General features: G+C 59.7%; 3 protein-coding genes across 9 annotated transcripts in view; 1 reads left to right on the top strand and 2 right to left on the bottom strand.

Annotated features, from left to right (window-relative positions):
- Positions 1-210: 210 nt before the first annotated feature.
- On the top strand, positions 211-7,432 carry MED9 (mediator complex subunit 9). The gene is made up of 2 exons (XM_081219294.1): positions 211-486; positions 5,736-7,432. The coding sequence occupies exons 1-2, from the start codon at positions 266-268 to the stop codon at positions 5,950-5,952; spliced, it is 438 nt and encodes a 145-aa protein (XP_081075420.1). The 5' UTR covers positions 211-265; the 3' UTR covers positions 5,953-7,432.
- Positions 7,433-9,048: 1,616 nt separating this feature from the next.
- RASD1 (ras related dexamethasone induced 1) lies at positions 9,049-10,302 on the bottom strand. The gene is made up of 2 exons (XM_081219293.1): positions 9,922-10,302; positions 9,049-9,701 (listed from the first exon to the last, which is right to left on the bottom strand). The coding sequence occupies exons 1-2, from the start codon at positions 10,205-10,207 to the stop codon at positions 9,157-9,159; spliced, it is 831 nt and encodes a 276-aa protein (XP_081075419.1). The 5' UTR covers positions 10,208-10,302; the 3' UTR covers positions 9,049-9,156.
- A 3,228-nt stretch (positions 10,303-13,530) lies between these two features.
- The window catches only part of PEMT (phosphatidylethanolamine N-methyltransferase), a 47,361-nt gene continuing 33,379 nt past the window's right edge, over positions 13,531-27,512 (bottom strand). For 6 of the 7 annotated variants that reach the window (XM_081219056.1, XM_081219052.1, XM_081219050.1 and 3 more), the window contains exons 3-7: positions 23,182-23,297; positions 18,977-19,122; positions 16,994-17,105; positions 14,095-14,169; positions 13,531-13,794 (exon numbers count right to left, since the gene is read on the bottom strand). In XM_081219056.1, the coding sequence (XP_081075182.1) occupies positions 13,737-13,794; positions 14,095-14,169; positions 16,994-17,105; positions 18,977-19,122; positions 23,182-23,297 (507 nt within the window). In that variant the 3' untranslated portion in view covers positions 13,531-13,736. The remainder of the gene's footprint in view (positions 13,795-14,094; positions 14,170-16,993; positions 17,106-18,976; positions 19,123-23,181; positions 23,298-27,512) is intronic. The other variant, XM_081219051.1, reaches the window with a different exon arrangement.

Below are 27,512 nucleotides of genomic sequence, written 5' to 3'. Positions count from 1 at the left end.
CCTATTTCTGACTATGGAAAAATTTAGCTGTCTCAGGCACAGCCAAATCCAGGCCACTCTGGACCCGCCAGCCGCCTGTTGCCTAGTAACGACCGCCCTGGCCCCGCCCCTCGCCCTGGCCCCGCCCCTCGCCCTGGCGTGCGATCTCACAGCCTCCCTCCAGGTCCCGCCCCCGCGGCGCACAGTGGTGACGTGCAGAGTCCGAGACACTTCCGGCGCGCTCGGCCGCCGGCCCCGTTAACCGACTGCGTGGGTCCCGGGCGCCATGGCTTCCGTGGGGGTGTCTGTCGGCCGGCAGGCCGAGGATGCGCTGCAGCCACCCGCAGAGCCGCCGCTGCCCGAGACGAAGCCACTGCCGCCTCCGCAGCCGCCGCCGCCGGTCTCCGCGCCGCAGCCGCAACCGCCGCCGAGGCCTCCGTCCCCGGCCGGCGTGAAGGCGGAGGAGAACTGCTCCTTCCTCCCCCTGGTTCATAACATCATCAAATGGTAAGGTCCGGGCGGGCGCTGCCCGCAAGTCCCCCGCTGCCAGTCACGTTTCCGAGCTCCGGGGGCGCCCCGCGGTACAAAGGAAGGAGGCCGACCCGGAGGGGAGCGGCCTCGCCGAGACCACCCCCAGTCGTCCCAAGAGTTCAGCAGACTCTGGCCCTGGGAGTTGCCAGGCCCCGTGCTGGCAGGCCCCGCTACGGTCAGACCACTCGTGTGCAGCCTGGTGGCCTGAAGCCAGTCAGGCTTCTCTGAGCCTGTTTTCTCACCTGTAATTAGGGGTATAGTACTCACTTCGGCGTCTTTCCTAACAGATCCAACAGATGTGTATCATATTCCATATGTGGCACACTGCTAAGTGCTGTGGGGTGTACAGGTGAAAGGGCAGACTTTTCACCCCCACGTTGATAACCAGTTAGAAGGGAAAACGTCGTGAGAGAGAATAACCCATAATGCAAAGAGATTATAGGGGTGATGATGGGAACATTACAGGAAACGGGTACTGGCCGCCTGCCAGCGCTTACGGTGCCCTAACATGGTGTCACGGGGTGATTGTCGCCTTTTGGCCAGTCTTCGGGTTACCTAACTTTTGAAACTGACCCTTAGAAGAAACACACACGCGCGCACACACACACACACACACACACAACCAAAACCTTCCCTATCCCCACATTTGCCCAATTATTTTTTTACCGTTATTTATGATAACAAAGTGTAAACCCCTGCGCTTAAAATTTTTATTCAGCCATTAAAAACCAAAACAAAGTAAATTACAACAAAGTTACTTTTATAGTAACATTCAAGTGAACATCAATTGTGCTCCTGGATGTTTTGCTGAAATGGAATTGCTACTCACAACATGAAAATATTGTTACTGGCCCAGCTGGGTTTTTCTTTTTTTTTTTTTTGGTTGGGTTGGGTCTTCGTTGCTGCACGCGGGCTTTCTCTAGTTGCCGTGAGCCGGGGCCAGTCTTCGTTGCGATGCGTGGGCTTCTTATTGCGGTGGCTTCTCTTGTTGCAGAGCACGGGCTTCTAGGCACGCAGGCTTCAGTAGTTGTTGCGCATGGGCCTAGTTGCTCCACGGCTTGTGGGATCTTCCTGGACCAGGGATTGAACCCGTGTTCCCTGCATTGGCAGGCGGATTATTAACCACTGCGCCACCAGGGAAGTCCCTCCACCGCTTTTAAAATAGCTGCAAAGCATTTGTTCTCACAGTAGACCTTGACTTCATCTGGCTTCACTTGGTGCAAACATACTGTTTATCGGGTAAGGCAGACTGTTCTGTCCTCATGAGCCTGGGATCATCAAGTAGCACTGCTAGGCTGCAGTAACATAGCAAACACAAACGCAAATGCAGACCCTGCAATCCCAGGGCAGTGCTTGATTATAAAAACGTTATCCAGATCAACCCAAATATACTTATTCTGATTTTAGGGAAAATATGGAAAAATGAAAACACATGGTGTATATTCTTGCACGCTGATAGAGCAGTTGGGTTGGGCTGGACTTAAAGATCGAGAAGTTACGTACATGAGAGAGAACATGGGCTTTGAAGTCAGATAGCCTTGAATTCGGATCTGCATGCTGACGCTTGCTTGCCTTGTAATCTTAGTAAATACGTAGCCTTTCTAGGCCTTAATTTTTTTATCTCTAATATGTGAGTAATAATGAACTTCAAATGGTGGGTTCAAATGATAGCTTTATGATGTACTGACCTTGGTGAAACAGCTGCTCTGAGCCTCTTTTTTTTTTGTGAACTGGGACTAGTAATACTTAAATCATAGGTTGTTTTGAGGCATTCTCAAGAGCATCCTCCTGTGAAAGATGGCGGGTTGGGCTGAGGCTGGCCTTGGGTCCTGATGGCCAGGAGGTGACCCCACGACTCGCCTGCAGCAGCTCTGCCCTTCCCTGTCTTCTTTGCTGAATCCGAGTGAAAAGGCCAAGCGCCCAGATAGGGATTGTTGGTAGGCTGTTTGGAGGAATTCTCTCTTGGGCAGAGAGCACGGAGCCCGGGAGGTCAGAGGCTGTTTGCGAGTGGTCCTGAGGTTGTGCGTACACACACATGCACACAAACACACAGTGTGAACTTGCCTGGGAGCCGAGGAGCCATATGAAGTTTTTGAGCTCAGGCCTGGGTTTTGTAAAGGTAGATGGGACAGAGGGTTTTAGGACGGGGAAAGGACTGGTTCCACAGGAATAGTGGGAGGAGGTGCCAGGGGTGCCCTGAGGGGGGTGGCAGGTGGAGTGGCAGTGCTGGCAGGGGACAGTGGGGCACACGGCACACAAGGGTATAGGTGTGGGATGTCATCGCCATTCGGATTGCAGGCGATCAGTTGCAAACATGCACATACACATCAACAGCCAAGTAATCTAGCTGTATGATCGTGTACATCTTAACATGGACAGACATCCAAGGTGCATTTTACATGAAGAAAGCAAGAATCAGAACCATGTGTGTAGTGTGGCCACAATTTTGTCAAAACAAACTGAAAAGTATGTGTGTGTTTGTGTGCTACTGACTATCTTGAAGCGATATTAAACAATGTGCACCACGTGTTAGCAGAGCTTACCTGGGACAAGGGATTAGAGGGACTTCCCTTTTGTAAGCCTTGGCTGTCTGTCATTAAACATTTTTTTCCCTCAAGCCCTGTAACTGGTGTAATTTAAAGGCCCTAATATTTTAGGAAGATGCCAGCCACTGACATTAGTGTGGGAAGAAGACTGGTCCCAGGCCTGTTGGCAAGGAGGACATTGGGGGTGTGGGGACGTGAGGCCGAGGGGGTCAGAGGTTTTGAGGAGGAAGAAATAGTTTCCCATTTCTTTCCCGAGTCGGATGCCACCAAGAGATCAAAGAAATGCCTCTCGAGTTTGGGAGGACGTGACTTCAGTGACCTGGTGGTTCCTTCTGCTTCTGAGTCACCAGTGGACACACCTGCCCAGCTGACGCCTGTTTGCACCTGCAAGTGAAGCATCGTTCTTAGGCTCACCCGCTAGAATTGTGCGGTGTGCCCGAGTGTGTGTCTCCCACCGGGCCGCCGCCACGCATCACCCGGGCCTGCCCAGAGGACCATCAGGAAGTGGCCTGTCACTCGAGCCATGCGGTGGTGTCCTGAGCGCCCTCGCCTTGCCCTGGTTTGTGGATTTTGTGCTTCTCCACCCAGCCTGGTCTCCTTTGTTTCCTTCTGAGTCAGGTGCCGACCAGCACTGGCCACAGGGGCGGGCCCCCTGGAACTCATGCTTGCTCTCTGGTGCCCAGGCCATCTCTTCTCTCGGCTGGAGTCAGGGTCCCGCTGCCTCCCCCTCGGGCAGCCTGAGAAGCTTGTGCAGCCACCCCCCAGCTCAGCTTCCCTCCGGGTGGGCTTTACACATGGCTCCTAATTTCCTCCCCTCCCTTTTTTTTTTTTTTTTTTTGCAGTTTTTTTTTATTGAAGTCTAGTTGATTTACAATGTTGTGTTGATTTCTGCTGTATTGCAAAGTGATTCAGTTACACATATATGTACTTTTTTTATATTCTTTTCCATTATGGTTTATCATAGGATATTGAATATAGTTCTCTGTATTACACAGTAGGGCCTTGTTATCTACCTTTTTTTTTTTTTTTTTTTTTTTTGCGGTATGCGGGCCTCTAACTATTGTGGCCCCTCCCGTTGCGGAGCACAGGCTCCAGACGTGCAGGCTCCATGGCCATGGCTCACGGGCCCAGCCGGTCCGCGGCACGTGGGATCTTCCGCACCGGGGCACGAACCCGTGTTCCCTGCATTGGCAGGCGGACTCTCAACCACTGTGCCACCAGGGAAGCCCACCTAATTTTTATTTTATATATTTTTCTTTGTTTTTACCTTGTCCTTTGAGACTTGTGTGATGTGAATCAGTTTTCTTAAAACTATATTTTAATTTCAAACCTCCCTTGGGACTTAAATTCCTAACGATGTGTTATAGCACATATGCCATACAAGGGGAATGATTTCAGAAGCCCAGGTGGTGTCTGTCCAGGGTTGTAGATCTGAGCTGAGACATAAAAGAATTAGAATATAAGGTGCTCCCTCGACGCTGGGCTAAGGTGTACTACTGATGGTGTGTGTAAATTGAGGGCCTCAAATGACAAGAGGAAATGTTTGGTTGGCCATTCGTTCCCTAGAATAAACTATTGATTCTCCAAATCTTGCTTCCAAGTTCAAGCTATTGATAAATAGTGAGCAGGCCTGGTGTGTCTCATTTGTCAGGAATGAGCTGTAACCGGCGGATCACCAGGAAAGATGGATATTCTGTCTGCGTAAGCAGAGAAATGATTAATAATAAACATGAACTAGCACCATCTGGGTTGAAATTTCCCATCAAGGATGAACGTTTATTAAAATAAATAAACGATCATTGACAGTTTTCCCCTCTCACGCTACTCAGTGGGTGACTTTGAAAACAGCCTGTGAATCAGCTTTTAGATTTTAGTCTCAACTGCCTTGTTTTCAAAAGCTCATCCATCCATCTACTAACTTTTAAAAGATTTATAGGAGCAACTGACAGGCCGTTTCTTAGATCATAGGTGAAGGTTTTTGTTCTTGTTGTTTGCTTTTAATTTAGTCATGACAGGGAGCATGGATCTCTTGGCAGCTAATAATAGCTGTGAGGTGAAGGGTACGAGCCTGCCTTTAAAATGAGCGTGACCGGAAGGCGAGGAATTTACACGAGTGTGGTGGGAGAGGACACGTACCTGCTGAAAATTTTCCAGTAGCTTGTAACTAGTTTAAAATTTATGAATAGCTCTATGGAAATTAGGATGTATGTTAACAGGTTCAAGCATCTGAACATCAGCTAAAATTATCTTTTGCTCGTTGATAGTCTCCTGATTGGCCTGGAATGTCTCAAATTAGAAATGTGGTATTTCAGCAAGTGTTACTTGCGGTTTGTTACATGACATTGGTAAGAGTTTTTCATTCATTCAGCAGACACTTAGGAACTTATTTGCCAGGCGTCTACTCTTTCAGCAAATGTTGCCTCAGTGTGTGCAGCACCCACGGCCCAGGCTGGGGAAGCAGCTCTGCAAGAGGGCTCAGTGTCCGGCGCGTGCCTGCTGGGGGGTGGGGTGCTGCCTGCACTATGGCTGCACAGGCAAGAACCCGCCCCGTCCCCCGGGCACACAGCCCAGCCCAGCCCAGCCCAGTGGGGAACGCAGGCGACAGGCGTTCTGACGCGGGGATGCGAGGATGGAGCTGTCTGGGCTAATGGTGCTAACACCTGCCCTCTGCCTCCGCAGCATGGACAAGGACAGCCCTGATGTCCACCAGGACCTGAACGCCCTCAGGACCAAGTTCCAGGAGATGCGCAAGGTGGTCAGCGCCATGCCTGGCATCCACCTGAGCCCCGAGCGGCAGCAGCAGCAGCTGCACCGCCTCCGCGAGCAGGTCCGGACCAAGAACGAGCTCCTGCAGAAGTACAAGAGCCTGTGCATGTTCGAGATCCCCAAGGAGTAGATGCGCTGGCCTCTGGGACGAGGCGGGCACGGGCCCCCTGTCTTGCAGCGCTGTGGAGGGCGTCTCTGGTACCGCCTGCTTAGCTGAACGTGGCCCTGACTGCGGAGCCGGTGTGCGTGCTGGCTTCCCCGGGCGTCCCTGTGTACTGTCCCCACGGTCCAGATGCATAATGACTGTGTTCCTGCTGCCGGAAGGAGGAGGGCTCCTGAGGCCGGAGGGGCGGGGCCGCGGCCCGGCCTTCAGGCTGGGCTGGCAGATCCCGGGGCAAAGCAGGAAGGGAGGTGGCTGCCCTCCACCCCTCCCCTCCGCTCCCGGCCCAGGTGTTGGATATCCAGGTAGCCAGTGTTGAGTGAGCAGCAGGGTGTGTGGAGTCCACTGGACAGTTAGGCCTGCACTCACATGGCGAGGGTTTAGGATAGAAAAAGGCCTTGGGAGAATGGCACTGTGCCTAAAGACTTGAGGGTGGCTTTTTGCTCTGGAATAGTTTCCTTCTGTGTTTGAGGGGTGGGTGTCACTGTCCGTGGGCTGCCCACCGAGGGCCCTGCCGGCAGCCCCGCCTCCAGGTTTCTGCCTCCCACGTGTGGGTGGGTGGCAGAGACTCTTGATCCTCTGTCCCTTGTCACTTCAGGTAGCTCGTTCAGCCATTTCATGCCCAAGAATGGCCAGACCGCCTCAGACCACGTGGTCTCACCGGCCGTGGTCTCCAGGTGAACAGACCCCTCTTCCAGCTTCTCAGAGTCCTGTTCCTGGTTTAGCCATGACTTCCCCTCTGGCCTGCTCACTGCGTGCAAACAGGCGGTCATGATGTGCTTTCCGCTCAGAGCCACGGTTCTGATGGCCCCTCGGGGTGGGGAGAACTGCACCTGGCAGTCATGCGGCCAAGGCCTGGTTCATAGATGCTTATAAACACCTTTGTTTCACCTAGACAGACGTTGTGTTAGTGTGACCAGACTGAGATAAGAGCATCTCTTTCCTTCGCCTCTGAAGGATGCAGGACAGGTGGCTGAATATCATTTAGATCCAGAAACGGGCTCATAACCTGTGCTGACCGAGTCGGGGGCTTAACAGCTGCCTGCCGGTTGCCAGGAATGTAGGTTGAAGATGTTTTGAGCAGGGGTTCTGTCCGTGTCTGCCGATGGCCACCTGTCAGGTGTGCAGGGGGGTGTCAGGTTTCAGCAGCCTTGGCCAGAGGCGCAGGCTCTGAATTTAAGTGGGTGTCACCTGTTAGACCAGCTCTACCATGGGGCTGTTATCAACTGAATCAGTTTTCTTGACGTTTCAGAGTAGTGTGTGGGCCGGTTTTAAGGCTCCAACCAAATACTATGGGACACGAAGCTCAGAAATAAATACCAGGCGGCCGGGCTCTCCCGGAGGGCTACGGTGGACACGGGGTCCTCATGGGCCTCTCCTGTGCTCCAGAGTTGTGACTTGTGACACTTTTCAAGCGTGTGATTAAAAGAACTTGTGCTCTGCTGTAGGGACGTTTTGGGTTTGTACTGAGAAATTCACAGTAGGACATCCCCTTTGGATAGTTGAGAGGAAAACCTCTGCTTTGCTTGGAGGAGACAGAAGGAACTGTGGGCACCTCCACTCTGTGCCCCCGCGCCAGCCCCCAGCACACACGGCCACATCAGCTAGACCACCGTGAACATGGGCTGACCCTGCCGGGAGTGGCATCCATCCCCAGGGTGCAGCTGGCCCGGGGGTCATCCTGCCTGCAGTCAGCCCCCGGGGCTGCCATTCCTCCTCTCAGAGGTGGGTTGGGTCCTGGTGGGGGGCAGTCCCCCAGAACGGTTGAAAGCCCTCCCCGGGACAGCATTGATGCCTCACTTGGATGCCTGTTGGTGGGCACCATGTAAGATGTCGCCCGTGGCCCTCACAGCAACCCCAAGCAGAGGCGTCTGCTCTCTGTATTTCACGGGCGGAGAATCTGGGGCTTGGCAGGCGTCACTTGCCCCAGGAGTGCACAATTACAAGTGGCAGAGAGAAGTGGGTCCCGAGTTGGGACCGGGTGCCCTCAACTGCTGAGAGGGGGTGCTGGACCCCACGTGGGTGGCGAGCGCTTCCTGGAGCCGGAGGGGCCGGGGCTGCTGATTGTGACTGGATCCAGGTGGCTATGTGGCAGAGCCTGAAGCCGACTCAGGATGAGGGTCCTGCACAGAAGAGGGCCCAAGGGACCCCTTGAACCATCTGCGGGTTCCAGGTTTGGTGACGCTTTGTTGTCCTGGGCCTGTGCTGAGTATAGGATGGCGCTGGCCGGTCCCTGAGGCCTTTGGGGCTGGGCCAGTGGGGAAACTAGGCAGGTAAACAGCTGGAAAGATGTATCTCTAGGAAGGACCCTGAAGTCCTTTATTTTTGTCCTGGCATTCTAAGGAATGGCTCCCCAAATGGAAAGGCATCCAGTCATCTGTAGCTTTTTTGGAGCCTTTTCTCCCAGGAGGGCGGAAGCTATTTTCAGAAAGCCAGGATTATTTTCCAGCTCTGGGGAAGGGGATTCTAATTCCACAGAAGTAGAAACCTGCCTCTCCCTTCTCCCCCTTCCCCCTATTTCTAAAAGCAGAGGAAGCATGGTTTTCCATTTTAAGTTATTTTATTTTATATTAAAAAACCAGTAACAAGACTAACTTAAAAGACACACACAGTACAAACACCTAGGTAAGATTTTTGTTCATGTCAGATGGTGACACCAGAACTACTATAAAGTGCAAGTTTTATGTTTTGCTTTGTGCAGTTGCACACACATGTAAACAAGTCACTCCCTACAATCGGACCCCGCCCTCAGTTTCAGGCCAGCTGTCATGGCAACCCCCAATCACAGATAATGCCCCGTTTGTCCTGGCCCTCCAGCCGGCAGGACCCATTTCTGAAAGCCTGGTGGTGGCTGATTAACTCCCATTTCCATCCCCATTCTTAGGTCTTTGTGAGAAACAAGGCAAATTCAACCTCTGCTGGGCGCGTGGGGCTAGCGGGCGCCAACGGGGGATCGGACGTTGGGGGAGCCCGGGCTCAGCTAGCTCTCTTTCCTTCCGGAGCAGATAATGGTCCCTTCTCGGTTTCTTTGAGTCTCCCCAGTGAATAGGCTGGAGCGCTGGGAAGGAAGACTCCCGTCCGCGCGCGCACGCGGCTCGGGACGCACGGCCCGGACACTTGACTCTTGGACAAGAGGGCCTCCTGAGGTTCTGCGTCCGCGCGGGGCGGGAGTTCCTAGCTGATAACGCAGCGTTCCTTGTCCTTGGTCTGGCCGCCGCCGCTGGCCTTCTCGCGGATGTACATGAGATCGCTGTGCACGCTCGGCCTGCGCGCCCAGGGCGCCAAGATGCCGAAGGCGTCGTCCTGGTCGCCGCCCGCTCGCCGCAGCCTCTTGCCCCGCAGCGCCTTCTTGTGTAGCGCCTCGCAGTGCTGCGCCGATACCCGGCGGTGCAGGTCCGGGCTCATCTCGCGCGGCAGGTTGGCCATGGCGAAGAGCGCGTGGAACATCTGGTCCAGGCGGCTGTTCCTCTTGGCCGAGATCTCGAAGTAGGCGCAGCGCTGGGGGTCGGCGCCCACCAGCTGCTCGATCTCGCGCTGTTCCACCTCGCGGTAGAAGTCCCGGTCCCCTTTGTTGCCACAGATGACCAGGGGCACGTCCACGTTCTCCTTGGTTTTGTTCTTGAGGCAAGACTTGGTGTCGAGGATCTGCCGCTTGAGCCTCTGCACCTCCTCGAAGGAGTCGCGGTTGTCCAGGCTGAACACCAGGATGAACACGTCTCCTACGGGGAGCAGAAAAGGAGAGAGTGAGGGCAGCCGCCTGGGGACAACTTAAGCGGGCTGACTTCGGGGCCTCCCGACGCCGGGGCTCCGGCCGCCGCGAGGGTAGCGCCGAACTCTCCGCGGACCGCGCCTCCAACCCGGGCGCCCGGGAACGAGGGGTCCCCGGCACTGTGGCGGCGCGCTCCCTCCCCCGCCCGCTGCCCGGCCGCCCCGGCTCACCAGTGAGGATGGAGAGGCGCCGCATGGCGGGGAAGGGGTGGTTGCCGGACGTGTCGAGGATGTCGAGCTGGTAGATCTCGCCGCGGATGCAGTAGAACTTGCGGTGGAAGTCCTCGATGGTGGGCGTGTAGGCGTCCTCGAAGCGGCCCGTGAGGAAGCGCGACACGATGGCCGTCTTGCCCACCTTGGACGAGCCGAGGACCACCATGCGGTAGCAGTTCTTGGCCGGAATACTGAGTTCCGAGTCGCTCTGGCACATCTTCTTGATCATCGCGGCCAATTTCATTGAGCAGAGGGACCGCGGGGGCGGGCGCGGGGCCGCGAGACGAGCCGACTGTGGCTGGGGGAACGGGGTAGAGCGGCGGGGAAGGCAGAGCGGCCGGGCGGCGCGGCTCGGGCTCGGGCTGCGCCTGCGCTCGCGCTCGGGCTCTAGCTCCCGGACGAAACCTCTGCCTCTCAGCGCCCAGCGACTGCCCTTATATGCAGCCCGCGTGGCCGCCCCGCCCCGCGCCCGCCCAGCCTCTGCGCGTCACGGTGCGCACGCCCGCGGGCTCCGCTGCGCGCTCCCTCCACCTCCGCGGGCCTCTGCCCGTTCCCGCCCGCGGGGCTCGGGAAGGAAACGGTGCAGGGTCTGCCTGCGGCCACGGGCGCGCGGACCCTGCGCTTCTCCGCTGCGCGGGGCTCAGCGGCCGTAAGGGCGTCGGGGACGCAGTCCCGGCTGTGCCTCTGACCTGGGGCAAGGAACCCCCCACTCCCCTGCCACCGCAGCCTCACACGCGCACACGCTCACTTTCTTTGGGACGCAGTTTCCCCAGAGAATAACGACACTGGGCAGCGTGATGGCATGTGCTTGCCTGGTGCTAGGCACCGCGTCTGGGCTCTGCGCATCTTCTCACAAGCTCTGCGAACTGGCCCAGCGTAAGCCCCTTCGCGTCCCGGGCGGGTTTTGCTCCCGGCGGCCGTGCCAGCGCGAGGTGGGCGCCGCGCGCTCCGGCCGCCAGAGTGCAGCAGAGGCCCCGCCGCCAGAACGGGGAGCCGTGAGCGCCACGCTCAGGGCTGCAGTCAGCGCAGCCAGAGCGTCCCGACCCCGCGTTCTACTGCAGGCTCAGCTCCTTTCTCCCAACCAGAGATCCACTGGATCCTGGCAGGGGTTTTCAGCCAGAGGCTGTCCCGTCATGTTCCTGTCGGAGACTGGAAGGACCAGAGGTTTGCCTTTCCTCAGTCAGTCTGAGGCCAATGTCCCCTCCCTTCCCCATAGCATTTTGTGCCTTTGGAGTCCCGTGGGCCAACATTCCCATTTTTATAGTTGGGGGAGCTGGTCTCGAAGCCAGAGTGAGCCTGAATGCTGTGTGGGCATCACAGCAGTCTCTGGCCTTCTCTGGACCTCGGGTTCCTCTTTTGGAAGATGGTGGTCTGGCTCCGGCTGAGAACTTGCGAACAGTGTAGGGGCAGGACCTGGTAATAACAACAATAGTAAATGACCCACGAGGCCGCAGGACAAACCTGGGGGGTGGGGCAGCAGGTAGATCAGTAACCAGGAGTGGGCTGCTGCCGAAAGGCTGGGGAAGAGGCTGCTGGAGCTGGCCAGCTCCGGCCTGGAGCTCATGGAAAAAGCCATCGCTCCCCGCGGTGACAGGCGAGGCTCTCTGATTTGGGAGAAAGCCAGGGCCTTTAGCTGTTGCCACCCACCCATCCATGCAGGTCGGAGCTGTGGGCAGTGCTGGGGTGCCAGCCCGCCCCCCTAGCTGTTTACACAGGGCCTCATGGGCTTCTTGGCCAGCCCTCTGTGACCAGGATTCCAGCAGAATCTCACACCCTCTGCAGGGGGCCAGGGGAGTGTTTATTCCATGTATTCCTTGCCAGGCACTCTTCTTAAGTCCTTCCTCTGGCACCCGTGAGGGGTGGGAACTATTACTCCCTCCATTTTACAGATGGAGAAACTGAGGCAAGGGAAGTGACTTGCCCAGGGCCCACAGCTAGTAACCGCAGGGTCCAGGGTTTGAACACAGCTCTCCCTGGGGTGGTCAGTGGGCCAGGACCCAGCCTAGAGTCAGAGCCTCCCTCCTCCCACCCCCGGTCCAGCCCCTTCCAGCTGGTGACAGTGGCGGGTACTGAGCCCAGCCTGGGTTCTCAACCTTCAATTCCTGGCACCTGGGCCCATCCCCACCCACAGATGCCAGGTTCTAAGACTTGTTCTCCCAGGTCAGCCAAGTTCATTAGGCCCTGAGCACACCTGTCGTTCTTTCCCCAAAGTGTGCCCCTCCCCCACCCACCATTGCATTAGCTCTAGGTTGTCCAGGTTTACGATGTTACCAGTGATCTGTCTTCCTATGCTTGAGCGCCTGCCTGTATCATTTCCTTGCAATGAAGCAATTTTCCAGCTCAGAGTGGAATGGGAACCTCTTAAACCATTTGGCCAAACGTTGGGGGTGGGCTGGGGTCGGACAGCTGGACCCCAAGGCAGGAAGTGTCCACCACAGCCTGGTCTGCTGGCACAGAGTGGTTTAGAAGGTTCTTGAAAGCCGTGTTTGAGGAGTGCCGGGCAGGCCCCGTCAGGGGGCGTGTGGATGGATGCTTGTGCTGAGCGCCAGCCTGCTGCCCGAGCCCACCCCCAGCAACTCCTCGCCCAGAGAGGGTCCTGTGTCACCCCAGCCCACAGCCACACCTGACGAAGAGGACAAGGCTAAACGGAGCTGGGTTTCCCCTCTGACCTCGCTTCCTCGGCAGTTCCCTCCTCAGCTGCGGGCTGCTCCCATCACAGCCGACCCTCCCCACTCCGGGCCCACCCTTCACGGCGGCGTGACCCGCGGGTCAGAGGCCCGGAGGTGCTTGGTCTTGCCCTGACAGAGGGAGGGCTTAGCCTACGGGGGCCAGCACGTCCTTGAAGGCTAGAGAGGATGTGTGTGCAGCGGTGCCCGCGGAGGGGTGAGCTTCCTGTCCCTGGAGGTATGCGAGCAGAGGCGTTGGGTAAGATCAGCCTCTGTGCTTCCTGTGGCCCCTCGAGCCCGGAGACCTCTGGAACCCAGACACCAAAGGGCACCCTTGAGGCACTCCATGGCGGGGTGGGGGCCCAGCAGCTCTGGTGCCCAGGGCAGGCATGGCTATGGCAGCCACTTCACAGGTGAGAACGCAAGGCTCAGGGCCAGGCGTACAGATAGAGCACACCCGTCTGCCATCCTGAAGGGAGGAAAGGCGAGTTCTGTGCCCTTGGAGGGCTGGGGGCTGTGCAGGGGAGGCTGGGCCCAAATGCGGGTCCTGCCCTGTCCCTGTGGCTCTGTGGTCAGGCCCGGCAACTGGCCCCGGATGGCCCCACAGCTGCTACTTGTGGCCACGCGAGGTCCACGAGGCATTAGGAGACAAATGTCGGTAACCAGAGACACCGGGTTCGGCAGGGGGGTGGGGGAGGGCCCAGTGCTTCCCACCCAGGAAGCCGAGGCAGGGCCGGCCCCGCCGGCCCCCCACAAGGGGCAGAAGTGGGGTGAGGCTGGTGGCACAGGAGGCCCAAAGGCTTGGGCAGTCCCCCCCATTCGGCGTGGATGGCGGCGCCCCTCCTGGCTCCCAGACCCCAGCCTGCCCCTCCCCGGCCTGGACAGACAGAGACCAAGGGGGTGCTGGGGTCAGGCGCTTTTATTGGTCAGGACGTGGTGGGTGGCAGGGCAGGGGGCTCTGGGGCCGCACGGCGCCTTCCAGGCCCTCAAGCCACGTTTCCAAGGCACTGGACGGCCCAGGCCGGGCACTGCTCTCCCCCTCCCCTCAAGGGGCATGTGCTCGGGGCAAGCCCGAGGTGGGGACCCTCACGGAGTGGCCACGGGCCGTCAGCTCCTCTTGTGGGCCTGGGAGGCTTTCTGCCGGTAGATCTCAGCAGTGAAGGGCCTGTGGGGGTGGAAGAGAGGCTTGCTCAGCTGGCGTCGAGGTTGACGCTGCCACCCAGGCCCCCCACCCGGCATGGACGGGGTGAGGGGTCCGTGTGGGAGCAGGAGGATCCAGCACCACCTGCCCGGCACCGGGCCGCCCTGTGCCCGCTCTAAGCTGCTCGTCTGCCACCCTGACGGTGACGGCGTGGCCAGCTGCCCAGGCTCCAGGAAAGGCCTTGGAGGGAGAGGCAGGGCTGGTGCAGGTCACGCGGACGGTACACGGCAGCCCCGGCCCCGGCCCGAGACGGCGCCTACTCACTCCTCGTACAGGATGGCGACCATGTAGGTGAGCGCCACCACCGTGGTCAGCAGCAGGCCGGCGGGGCTGGCGTGCCTGTGGGGAAACGCGGGTCAGGGGCAGGCCCGGGTCCAGCCTCCTCTCAGACCGGGGTTCCACGGTCCGGGCCCTGACCCGGGGACTAGCTCGCCACTGCCCGTCCAGGCCCGGCTCCCTGTCCACAGGCCTCCAGCCCCAGCCAGGAGGAGCTCAGAACAGTGATATGGGGAGGACAGAATGGCTGGCCTCCCCAAATCACTTGAGTGGTCAGCGTGTCCTCTTCTGCACAGGAGGCTGTCCGGGGGCAAAAAATGCTCTCCCTGCCCACCAGAGGTGATGTTCTCAGGCTGTTTTCTAGGAATGGGTCCAGGGCTGCCAAAGCCAGGCGGAGCGTCCCTTGGGCCCCTTCACGGGCTCTCTCCTGGTGACTGCTGCGGGGCTGAGCCCCTGCATAGACAGTCGGGGAGGAGAGAGGGAGGGGAGCTGGCTGGTGGAGGAGCCCAGGAGCCAGAGGGGAAACGTGAGCCCCAGGCCAGGGGCCCCGAGGCACAGGGGCTCGAAGACATACGAATACCCTTTGGGGACCCTCTGCCCTGCCCACTCCCCTCCTGCTGGGACCTCACACTGTCCATCTGGGGGCTCCAGCAACAGTGAAGTTTAAGTGTCCCCTATGAAACCGCCAACTCCCGTTCTGTGGGCTCCATTCAAATCAAGCTTGAGAGGCGGACTGGGCCACTTGGCCCTCGGCACTGCCACGTGGAGATGCCAAGGCCACAGATGCTTTGGGGCTGAAATGAGATCTGCCCTCCTGAGGCTCTGCTCACTGGCCCTGGTGCTGTTTCCTGGAGTGGGCAGGGCTTCCCCCGCACAGCCAGGCAGCCCAGGAGCTGGGGAGGGGCAGGCTGGACCCCCCCCAGGGGACCTCAGGGCCAGGGCTCTGTGGCCACCGTATCCCTAAGGCTGACGGCCCCTGCCTGGGAAGCCGAGTTAACTAGGCTCTACGGAGGCGAGGGTGGGGGCAGCCGGCACCTGGTCAACCCCGACACGGGTCCTTCTCCATTCTCTCTGCTTGAAGTTTCCCACCTTCCAAGACTTGTCGCACCTAACAACCTGTGTGGAGATGATCATCCCACACTGCAGATGAGGAAACTGAGGTCCACAGTGACCCACATGCCAGAGCCCCGGCCTGGCCCCAAGCATGGGGCAGTGGTGGGGTTGGTCCCAGGGACCTGGCTGTGCATACTGGGGAGGGAGCATCTCACTCGGGCTGACAGGCCCAGAGAGAGAAGGCCCGGTTCCTGGTGCCCCCAGAATCCCGCTGCTCTGGGCCTTCTGGGGCTCCCACACACCTGGTTGCTTGGGTACCGGGAAGGCGCATCCGGGCCGCAGGTTGGGGACAGATGGGCTGCGGAAGGCCTGGGGCAGCTCTGCTGGGTCAGCGTCTGGCGCCCTGGGTAATGGCTTGTCTCTAATGAGCTCTCAGACAGAGGGCTCCATCCCCAGCACAGCCGAGGCCCCCTCCTCATCACCGCGTGGCTGATGTCCTCCTGAGGGGCCTGTGGGAGCCTGGCCCCCCTAGGGTCCCTCACATGTTCCTGAGAGCCTGGCCTGACAGCCCTGAGGAGGCGGCGAGGGTGCCAGGCACTGCTGGGGCACAGAGAGGACCCACTGTGTGGCTCTGCCCTTGGAGGCCCTGTCTGAGCACAGAGGAAGGACACGTGGGGGGTGTGTGTGGTCAGGGAGCACAGAGGAAGGACTGTGTGTGTGTGTGTGTTGGGGGCGTGTGGTCAGGGAGCACAGAGGAAGGACGTGTGTGTGTGTGTGGTGGGGGGTCAGGGAGGACTTCCCGGAGAAGGGGACATCTCCAGTTGGGTCTGAAAAGACCCAAGCGGGAGGGAACACTGGGTGTGCTAACAGGGCAGGCTGCAGGGGGACCTGCATGGGGTTCACCCTGCCAGTCTCATGTGGGAGATGCTCTGGGGAGTGGGTAAGTCAGGGATGTGAAGCCTGCCCCACTGGATCCCACTGCCTGAGTCCAGGTGAAAGGGGCCAGGCTGAAGGCAGGTGGGCAGGGGCTGCCTGGTCTGAAATGGGGCTGGGGTTGGGGGTGTCCCGAAGACCCACAAATTCCCCTCTAGCTCCTCGTCACTCAAAGCCCAGTGATTGGATCCCGGGCCACCCCCCCGAAGGTGGGGCTGGGAAGGGACATCTCATTCCAGACCTTCCATCACTGAGATTCATTCCTTTGGGTCCTGTCGCCCTTCTGGTCTCTGGGAGCACTGGTAACCTTCTAGGTAAGTGGTTCTCAAGCGTTCAATAAAAACAGAACACTTTCTACAAAAAAAACTTTCTATGGAAGAAGTCCTCATCCAGAAAATGGACAAACGGGAGCTGCTCTGGGGGGCAAGCGGCGTGATGCCCTGTGCCAGCCTTCTTGACAGCGGGTCGCTTGCCGGTACCCACAGCCGGCGACGCAGACGGCGCTCGGCACAGGGCCTCATCCGCAGGGCGCAGATCCCTGCAGCCTGGCCGTGGACAGGGAGCCTCCCAGCCCAAACGTTCCTGCACCAAGTCAGCAGCCTGCAGGCCACGGGCCAAGAACAGCTTTTACAATTTTAATTGTTTTAAAAAATCAAAAGAATATTTTGTGACTCGTGAAAATTACGTGAAATTCTAATTTCAGTGTCCATGAACAAGGCAGTGGAGCCCCTAGCCACAGCCATTCCTTCAACTGCCTGCAGCGCGGGGACCTCCCACTCTTGTAATAGGGAGTTTGCCAACCCCCGTTCTAGGAAGGGGACCCTGACCAGTGCCCTGGACTCCACGGTGGCACAAGAGCTGACCCATCGCCCAGGTGGCACAGAGGGAGCCCGGGACTTACATGATGGCCCAGCCCAGGTAGTTGGCTGTGCTGCCCCAGTACATGGGGTTGTCCAGGATGCTGAACGGGAACGTGGTCACTCTGGCCTCCTTCAGGATCCCGAAGTAGTCGCCTGTGCACAGGGTGGACAGGACGGGGGGGTCATACCCTGGCCACCCCATCCCAGGCGGAGGGGCCTGGCGTCCCCAGGGGCCGAGGCACTGACTGAGTCCCCATGCCCACCTGCTCCTGCCTCTCTGCCTTTGCACACGCTGTTCCCCCTGCCTGGGGTGCCTATTCCCCGCTCCCTGCACACCTCTCCTCCTCTGCCATCTCCCTCAGCCCACATCCCCTCCTGTAGACCCTTCCCCCCACACCGTCCAAGGCAGGCCTGCCTGCTATTTACTGTCTCTGCCTCCGTCTCCGCCCTCCTCCCCTCGCCTGGCTGCCCCCCACCTCCCCCACCCCGGGGCCCACCAGCCGGCCCGGAGCCGCTCACAGGGGAGTGTGTGGCCACCCCGAGAAGCCTCCCCTAGAGGCATGAGACATAGGCAGTGTCCAGCGTAGCCAGGGCACAGCACTGCTCACTAAGGCCCCCTCTCCCCGACGTCCCTTGAGCTCCAGGCACAAATAGGGCAGGAGGAGTGGCAGTGGCGTCATCACTGTCTGGGGACAGAGGGCTCGGGGCTGGGGGAGCCGTGGCACAGAGAACAGCTTTGGGGTGACTCACGGAGGGAAGCGGCTGCCGTGCCCTACATCCCGGAGCCCGTGGGCCCCTTGAGTTTCCAGACCATTTCTCGGGGGCGGCGGCGGCGGCTGGTATCTGGGCCCTTCCCCCTCCCTCCTCCAGACCCTCCGCTGCCCCCGCCCGCCGCCCTCTGCTGTGGGGCTGCTCACCCCTGCTCTCCTGACCTGAGGCGACAGCACCACCCCTCCGCGGGGCCCACACCGTGGCCCCCACCTCCTCCCTGCCCCCCAGCCACACCGTGGCCCCCACCTCCTCCCTGCCCCCCAGCCACACCGTGGCCCCCGCCTCCTCCCTGCCCCCCAGCCACACCGTGGCCCCCACCTCCTCCCTGCCCCCCAGCCCGTCTCGGCCCCACCGGTCGCCGCCTCGTTGCTGGGAGACCATGCCTGTGGCCCCCCCCTCCCCGAGAGTGACACCTCAGTCCCCTGCATGGCTCTCGGGACACGTGTGACGTGGACCCCGGCTGGCCTTCCACTCTGGCCCCACTGGCCCTTGCACACCAGCCACCCTGCCCTCCCACCCATGGCCCTGCGCCCCACCCCTCCCGGGTTCCGCCTGCACCAGCACACCCTCTTCTAGCACCGGGCTCCCTCCAGCTGCTGCCCGGTCCTCGCCCGAGTGCTGGTCCCCAGAGGACGACAACTCTCATTTGCCTTCCGAGGGTCTTCTGTGGGACCCCTGCTGCAGCCCGCAGAGCCCCAGGCCGCCCCAGGCACTGCAGGGAATGGAGGCCAAGACTCCACAGCTGGCTGGAGCGAGGAGAGGAGGACCCAGGAGCCCCTGACCCAGGCCGTCAGAGCCGGGTCACCTCCCTGTGCCCTGTGTGCCCGGAGGGCGCTCTCTGCGGCAGTGGCCCCCTCCCCTTCCCCCAGTCCCGGGGCTGCCCTGGCCCCTACAGCCCCCACCCCGCCTCCAGGCTGCTCCCCTTCCCGAGCTTCCAAGCTGCTGGGAGTTGACGTCAGGAGGACATCCAGCCAGGCCAGCACTGGGCTCCCAGCCCCAAAGCACCGGAGCCGCAGGCAGTGGGGAAAGCAGAAGGCGCAGCGCCCCCCATCTGTCGCCAGCTCCGGCTCGCTCGCAGCCCACACACAGCGAACAGAAATCCCGCCCTTCCTGGTGGCCAAGCAGCTGGATGGGGTTTGAGAGCCTGGCCTCCCAAGCCAAGCAGGGCAGACCAAGGCCTGGAGAAGCAAAGGCGGCCTGGAGCTGGTGGTAGCAGGGCCCCGGCCCCCCGCCCCCCGCCCTAGGGGTCTTACCTAGGAAGGTCCCGGTGAAGCCCAGAGCCAGGAAACTGGAAAGGACAAACACGCCGCCCACTCCCAGGAGTGCCAGGCCCACGCGGTAGGCCAAGGGGTTGTCCAGGCTCTGTATCCTGGGCTGGCTCAGCATGGCCTGCGTGAAGCTGCGGGGCAGGGGACGGGAGAGACAGGTCACTGCTCTGCAGAGGGGCCACCCTGCCCTTCCCGCCCCCGCCCCCTGCGACCCCCAGAGTAGCCGGGCCAGGGGTGTCGAACTCAGGGCAAGGCGGGTGCCGAAAGCGAGTGAAGTGGGCTGCAGGGGGGCTGCCCGAACTACATTCGGCCCGTGGAGAACGGCGGCACCTCCTGCCCCGAGCATCTCCCTGGCCCCAGCCCACGCCAGGCAGGAGGGGTCACAGTACATGTTCAGCAGCCGGAGGAAAAGCAGCCCCCTCCCCTCGCGCCCCCTCCCCGCAAAGGAAGAAGGGGGGCAGGGAGGGAGGGAGAGGCGTCTGTTTGAACAGCAAACAGGACGCCGTGGGCAGAGGCCTGCATGGTGACCTGTCAAACAGTGGCACATGTGTGTCAGGGCACACCTGGCCACCGGTCACGCTGCCCACACCCCCTGCTCTCCACCCACCCCTCCTGCTGCCTGGGCTCAGGGTCACCCTGCAGCTCCAGGCTGAGCCGCTGGGATTGGCTCAGGGCCGCGCACACACGGTGTTGTGCTAGGTGACCCGAGCCGTGCCCCACCTCCCCCAGCTCCGAGAGACCAGCAGCCTCCACCCCCTCCCCCTCTCCTGTCTGCAGGCGGTGGAGTGGGAGGGGCCAGGCGTGGGCAGCAGGTGGGCCCTGGCCCGGCAGAGCCCACCTGCAGGCCCCTGGCTCCTTGGCCACCAGAGCGCTAGGGACCACGCGGCAGAGCGAGTGAGCGTGAGCGTGAGTGGGGGTGGGGAGGCGCTCAGGCCTCCACGCGGATGACCTGCTGCTGCTCAGCCCCCGCCCAGGCTGACCCGTGACCCCCAAACCTAGGGCAGCGAGGCATGCCGGGCCCCCTCTGGCCATTGCTAGGCCACCTGCGGCCTGGTGCGCCCACGGCCCCAAGTTCTAGCGGGGGGCACCGCATGGCGACCCGATGGAAGAGCCATGGGCTCGGGCAGAAGAGTGGCACTGGGTTCAGACAGACCTGGGTGCCCCAGGCTCAGTTTTCACCCCTGTGATGGTGACACTGGGAGGTATGTGACCCACTGGGCTCTGCCCACAGAGCTCAGGGACAGCTGGAGGGACAGGGGAGTGAGCTAAGGGTGACACCATGAGATGAAGCAGGACAGGCACGCTGGGCGGGGCCAGAGCTGCAATTCCACGTAGGAGACGCAGTTTGGGGGTTTTCTGCGCTGGGGGTGCGAGTGGAGAGGCTCATCCATTTGTCTCTAGTTCTGCTTGTAAAACCTGGACTGAGCTTTTGGTCACCAATATGACAAAGCTGTCTGCATTCTGCTCCCCAGAAACCCCGGAACATGGGTGGAGGTGGGGAGGGGTGTCCCGCTCGGCGCCCATTTCTATCCGCAGCCCATAAGCCCTGGGAACCCCAGCCGCTTGGGGACATGGCCTCAACAACGTCTTGGGCTCGGGGCACTGAGCTCCCCGTTCTTCAGCCCACACCAAGCAAAACTGTCCATGAGAGTAGCATCTGACAGGCTCACTTGTTTTTTCTAATACACATTAAAGTAAGCATATAACCACAAAAACAAAAAAAATGTTCACCTGGGTAACATTTTCCACCTGTGAAAAATCATGTGGAATTTAGGGCTCCGATGCTGTACTGATTCTGTACATTTGATCAACACATCACCTTTCCAAAGTGTTCCCCAAACCCATCACAGCCAAGAGAGGGTCTGTTGGTCTTACAAATAAATCCGCCCGGTTGGGGAAAAGAAAGGGGAGGAGCCCAGGCTGATACCCAGGCTCACCCTGCTCTGCAGAATCCCACAACACGCCCCCCGCCGGAGGGCGGGCTGCCCTGTGAACACGAGGGGCGCCAGCACCTGGTGGTGCGAGGTCAGGGCATTTCTCCGAAAAGGTTACCCTGGGGCCCTTTCAAAGAGGCTCTGGAGGTCAGAGAGACTCTCCCGCTGGCCTGGAAGAAGCCGCCCGCCCCGCTGTGGGGAGGGCACAGACTCTAGGATGAGGGCCTCGGTCCTGCAGCCACGGGAGCTGAGTCCTGTCCCCCGCCCATGAGCCTGGGGGAGGCCCCACCCGATCTCTATGTGCTCCCCCTGCACCGGCTGCCCTGCCTGCTCTGCAGTGAGTTGTCCCCGTCTGGTCTGCCCCGTTCACTGCTCCTTCCTGCGGCCACTTGGCCATCAGGCCTGTCCTGACTGTGTCCTTGAGCAGCTACAGCTGGACTCTGATGCAGCAACGGCTGGTACCCAGATGGCCACAGGGACAGAGCCACCTGTGCTGACACCCCGCCGATGCGCTGGTCCACGTGCAGGGACCTGCCCTCAGGCAACGAGCACACAGGTGTGGGGGGAGGCTTGCTTCCCCCAGCACAGCCCGGCTCCTCCCCGCTGCGCCTCAGCCCGTGACTGACCGACACCCATTCACATGGTGAGGTCTGGAGCGTCACAAAACTATACCTTAAGATGGCTGAAACAGTCAATTTTAGTAATGTGTGTTTTAACACACACACACACACACAGAGACCCACCTGCAGGAACCACATAAAGCGACAGGTGAAGGGTGCTAGGGAAGGGGGCGGGACTCCCACAAAGCCCCTCCACAGAACCCCAGCCAGACCACCCAGACCTTTCAGCAGGGGGCAAACGGGAGGAGGACCCGAGGGGAGAAGAGGAAATAGGCCTGCGGGGGGGCGGGGGGTGTCCTCTTTCTCCTCCCAAATTCCCTGGGTGGCCAGCTCAGCCAGACACCAGGCCTGGCCGGCACTGACACAGGGGCCTGGGCGGTGGGAGAGGGCTCTGGACCTGGGGTCACTTCCTCCCAGGCCTCCTAAGGGCCTAGGACACAAGAAGAAACAGGAGGGGCAGGAAAAGCCCGTTGGCCCTCAGGGCTTGGCCCTCAGGGTACAGAAGCAGGACGGACAGGGAGAGGGGCTTGTCTAAAGCCGCCTGCCTCTGCTGAGCGCTGGCAAAGGGGGGGCTTGGGTCGGGGCCCCAGGGGGGCCCCCTTCAGCCCTTGGGCTGGCCGGGCTCTCCGTCGCCTCACCCTCCGCCCCTCTGCTGCCCCGGCCCCCGCCTGGCTGCCCACCTGGGCGCAGCCCACCTGCAGGGTGGGATGGACTGTCAGCCTCCACCCCACAGAAACAGCAGCTCGGGCTGGCCCAGGGTTCTGGGCCAGCAGGTACCAGGCTGAGGAGAGACCGATTGGGGTTTTCCCTTTACATCTTGGACTCAGGAAGCCAAGAATACAGAAGTCTAGAACTGGAAACAACACATTATTTTAGGGAAAAAGGCAGCAGGTCCTGTATCCTGAAGAGACTGTTGTTTCGGGAGCTTTAAATGCCTCCGCGGTGATAGCCAGGAAGAAAGCGGTGATAGCCAGGAAGAAAGCGGCCGTGGGAGATGGAATGTGCCCACTCAGGCACTCACGCATTCGCTCACTCATTCATTCATTCACTCAGAAGGGCCAGAGTGTCTGCAAAGGCTCGTTAGGGAAGAAAACAGGAAAAAAAAAAAATCAAGCCGAAGGGTAGCACCTGGGCTGGCCTGCAGCCCAGGTGGGGCCGTTTGGGTCTCCTCCCTGCCCCAGGCTGAGTTTCCAGAGAGTACCTGGGGGAGGAAGGCCAGAGTGCAGCACAAACGCACCAGCAGCCAACCCCGAGGGAGGGTTGCAGGAGCCAACACAGAGCCGGCCGGGCTGCTCTCCCCCTTCCCCGCCCCGTCCCCCGAGGTCACTGCTCGCTGCCCTCCGTGCGGGCACCTCTCAGCCAGCAGAGCCGGGCGGGCGAGGTTAGCCCAGCTCAGAGCGGCCCCTGCACAGTGAAAGCCAACAGTCCATCCATTTGCTCCCTGGTCCAGTCATCCGTTTGCACCCCCCGCACCCCAGCAGCTCGCGGCTCCCCGTTCTCCTTCCACGTCCCGGGCGCTGCCTGACCCCCGCATGGACCTTCCCGGGCGGCTGGGACTCTCGTGGAGGGGACGGGGTTCCATGCGGTCGGGCTGCCCCTCCCGCAGGCGCCCAGGGTGGGGGGGCGGGGGCCTTACCAGTGGGAGCGCAGCACGTTGAGAAGCAGGATGGCGCCGCCCAGGGCGCAGCAGGCCAGGTGGGGGGACCCGAAGGCCCTGCTCAGCTTTCGGGTCTTGTGTTCCCATCTCGCGACCTACGCAGCGGAGAGAGAAGCAGCCTGCGCGTGAGGCCTGCACGGAGAGTCACAGAGTAGGGCGGGAGCGAGGTGGAGGGGTCAGGAGGAGGGGGGATGGGGGATGCGGCTGGCAGCTGGGGGGGTCTCAGCCCAGCCCTGTGAGGCATCCACCCTGCGAGTCCTGTACGGACGGACCACAAGGTGCTCCCAGAAGCAGCCTCTCCCGGCAAACACGACAAACACGGGGGTGGGGGCGGCCCTGAGCCCGCGCGGCCCGCTGCTGCCCTGGCTTCCTCTGCCCATGGCCCGGCATGCACTTGGGTCGCCCACTTCATGACACAGGGGACCGCGGAGGGCAGGGAGCCTGTGGACATGGCCCAGCGCCACCATCCGCAGGGCGCTCCCACTGGGTCCTGGGCCCTCAGCCCTACCCCCCAGTGTGCCGCCAAAAACAGACTTTCCAGCTTTTAACTTTTAGCTATAGAAGCCTTCATTTTCTCAAGCTCGTCACGCCTGAAATCTCGACCTTCGGCAGCCGACAGCGGAGCCAAGTTGAGGGCAGCCCCTCAGCTCCCTCCCGCCTCTGCCGTCTCCACTGGCTGCCTGCCTGTCCCTGTGGCACGAAAGCCAGCCGGGCCAACTTGCTCAAAGTCGGGAGGGCGTCTGGGTGGTCGGCCTTCGGGACAGGAACCTGCACACGTTTTCTTCTGGGGCCCCTGGGGGACAGTCCCCTCCAAAGCAGCTGGACCAAAGGGGACCCACCGAGGGGTGAAGGGAGGTCCTTGCAGGGTGACTGTCCGTCGGGAAAGTGGACGCAAGTGTCCTTGGCCAGAGGAAGCAGCCTGCTTTCACACATGGACCGGAGACTCAAGCCACAAGGGTGGACAGGACGTCCAGGCAGAGTGAGCTGGGAGGGGTGCTGACGTCCCAAGAAGCGTGGGATGTCAACGCCAGCAATAAAAATCACAACCGTCGATTCAGCACCTGATGATTTAAGTGCTTTTACCTGCGCTCACTTAACACTCAAAACAAGCCTAGGCCGATAGCACTGATGAACATGGATGCAAAAATCCTCAACAAAATACTAGCAGACAGAATCCAACAGCACATTAAAAGGATCATACACCATGATCAAGTGTGGTTTATCCCAGGGATGCAAGGATTCTTCAATATACACAAATCAATGATTAACGTGATACACCATATTAACAAATTGAAGGAGAAAAATCATATGATCATCTCAATAGATGCAGAGAAAGCTTTCGACAGAATTCAACACCCATTTATGATAAAAACCCTGCAAAAAGTAGGCATAGAGGGAACCTACCTCAACATAATAAAGGCCATATATGACCAACCCACAGCCAACATCGTTCTCAATGGTGAAAAACTGAACAGCTGATTCACTTTGTTATACAGCAGAAACTAACACACCGGGACTTCCCTGGTGGCGCAGTGGTTGAGAATCCACCTGCCAATCCAGGGGACACGGGTTCGAGCCCTGGTCCGGGAAGATCCCACATGCCACAGGGCAACTAAGCCCGTGCACCACAACTACCGAGCCTGCGCTCTAGAGCCCGCGAGCCACAACTACCGAAGCCCGCGGGCCTAGAGCCCATGCTCCGCGACAAGAGAAGCCAACGCGATGAGAAGCCCGCGCACTGCAACGAAGAGCAGCCCCCGCCCGCCACAACTAGAGAAAGTCCGCGCGCAGCAGCGGAGACCCAGCGCAGCCAAACATAAATAAATAATTTATTTTTTTAAAAAAAGAAAGAAACTAACACACTGTTGTAAAGCAATTATACTCCAATAAAGATGTTAAGAAAAAAAAAAAGAAGCCTGGGGTGGGTGGGATGAGGTCTATCTACACGTCGGGAAGACGGGGCCCCTCAGAAGTGACTGGGGTGTGGGGGGGGTCACTCAGCCACAAAGAGGAGCACCCGAGCGACCCCGAGACTCCGGGCCCAGTGCCCCTTCTATCTGAAGGGGCCCAGTTGTCCTTCAAACATGCTGTCTTTGTCACAAAACCTTGTTCCTGGTATGGGATTGCAAGATGCAGCTTTAAAGGCCATTGATTTTTCCTCCCAGCTGACAAGCTAATGCTTTCAAAAGGACACTGAAATCGGTGGGAAACCACGTAGTACCATGTCCTCACCCCTCCTGCAGGCCCGGTGTGGGAGCACAAGCCCCGCGGGCCAGACCCAGAGCCGCCGCATTTGTCGGTGCAGGCATGTTCTGCGCTCTCCCCCCACCCCGAACCGGCCACCCACCGAACGGGGCACGTGGACGAAGTGTGGTCCATCCAGAGGATGGCTGTCATTGGCTTCATGCTGAGCAAGAGGAGTCTCCATCTCGCAAAGGCCTGGAGGGCAGAGCCCACCACGGTGACGAGTCAGAGCCGCGGTGGCTGGGCTGGGGCTCTGACTAGGAAGGGGCGGGAGAGGACGTCTGGGGAAGGAAGGGTTAGGGTCTTGATCAGGGCGGTGGTGACACACAGGCGTGTACATTTGTCAAGACTCAAACTACATTAGAATGTGTTTACTTTATTGTATACACACTCTAGCTCAATAGAGCTGATTCTTAAACATCCAGTCCCTGTAGAATCTGAGTTCTAGGGACAGATAAGAACGGCCACCCACGTCACCTACCCGGGCAGACTGTTCTGCTCACAACACGCCGGGTCCGGCCCCTGAAGGAGGGGCCTCTCCCCTGTATCCAAGGGGGTCGTGACCGGCTGCACCCCAGCCCAGAGCCCTGGGCAATGGAGGGGGCCGAGCTCCAGCCAAGCGAACCGGGCGCTGGGGCCTCCGGACTCCGGGCTGGGCCCCCCGCTGCTCTGCAGACGGCGGAGCGTCTTTCCACCAAAGGCCCTTTGGGGACCACTCTGCCAGCCTTGGCCTCCCAGATGGCCCCCCAACACCTGCTCCTTCACCTGGGAAACGGCGGGGTCATAACTGCACTTTCTGAGCAACCCAGAGACAAAAGGTGGGAGAGGGAGGAGGGGAAACAGCGAATCCCATTCACCAACAGCTGTCTGCCTCCCGGTTGGCCTTAGACGGGTTGTTATTTCAAGGCAATCAATAAAGCAGCAGCCAGGAGCCTTGCTGGGTCCGAGGTTAATGTCCCGCCTGGCCTTCCTTGGGGCCCAGCTGCACACTTCATCGGATTAGGGGCCCGGAAGCAGGCAGTGGAGCTGACCACGGGACTGGCCACCACGGGCTGGGCTGTGAGATGATGCGGGTCAGCGCCCCGTGGGCCAAGTGACTGGCAGGAAGCGGGATGACCAGACGCTCTGCCGTCACCCTCCTGACTTGGCGTGGCTTCTAGGTTCCCAGGACCCCAAAATGGAGATGCCCTGGCCCTACCCCACACTCACGTTCCCTCTCCCTAGGGCTGCCAGAGAAACACAGGCCCCCAGGTAAACCTGAATTTCATATAAAGAACAAATAATTTAGTACAAGTTGCCCCAGATGTTGCTCCCATTTGTTGTCTCCCTGAAATCCAAGTGAACTGGGCTGGTTCTGCGTTTGCCACCTTGGGCCACCTTGCCCACACCCCAGGCAGGGTCACCAGCTCACCTCTGTAACAGGTAGGCCTCTTCTCCAAAATGTTGATTCTTTTTTTTTTTTTGCAAACCTCTCCCACAGAATCTGGGCCAGGAAGGAGGCTGCTGGGGCAGGAGGAGGACTGGGATGGATGGAAACCGGGGGAATTTGTCCCTGACCGCAAGCCACCAGCTGTACATTCCCTCAACCGAGTCAGCAGGGAAATGCGACAAACGGGCCAGTGACTCCTTATCCACCTCCCAGTGTGGGGGAAGACCCAGAGGGCGATGGATGGCCACACGCCAGCACCAGCGCCTCGTCCGGGTGGAGAGGGCCCCTCCCCCAGGGGCCCTGATTCCAAGAGCAGCCTCTGCATCTTGGTCACCTCCGGGTCCCACTCGGCCACACTGATGGTGCTGGGTCTGCCTGTAAAAGAGGTGGCTCTGTTCCCCCCGGCAGCCTGGGGCCCATGTCCTGGGGCTCAGAGGGTGTAAGGCGTAGCCCAGAGGTGTTTTGGTCAAACCCACAGCATTTAAAAATATATGTCCATCAACAGAGGAACGGATAAAGAAGATGTGGTACATATATACAATGGAATATTACTCAGCCATGAAAAAGAACGCAATTGGGTCATTTGTAGAGGTGTAGATGGACCAAGAGACTGTCATACAGAGTGACGTAAGTCAGG

This window comes from Mesoplodon bidens (genome assembly GCF_964165515.1).
Source record: "Mesoplodon bidens genome assembly, chromosome: 19".
NCBI classification, from domain to species: domain Eukaryota; kingdom Metazoa; phylum Chordata; class Mammalia; order Artiodactyla; family Ziphiidae; genus Mesoplodon; species Mesoplodon bidens.
This window is presented reverse-complemented; position numbering and strand designations above follow the sequence as displayed.

Coding starts and splice junctions, on each gene's coding strand:
- MED9 (XM_081219294.1), top strand. CDS start 266: ATGGCTTCCGTGGGGGTGTCTGTCGGCCGGCAGGCCGAGGATGCGCTG. Junction 487..5,735: donor GTTCATAACATCATCAAATG/GTAAGGTCCGGG, acceptor CTGCCTCCGCAG/CATGGACAAGGACAGCCCTG.
- RASD1 (XM_081219293.1), bottom strand. CDS start 10,207: ATGAAATTGGCCGCGATGATCAAGAAGATGTGCCAGAGCGACTCGGAA. Junction 9,702..9,921: donor GCGCCTCTCCATCCTCACTG/GTGAGCCGGGGC, acceptor TGCTCCCCGTAG/GAGACGTGTTCATCCTGGTG.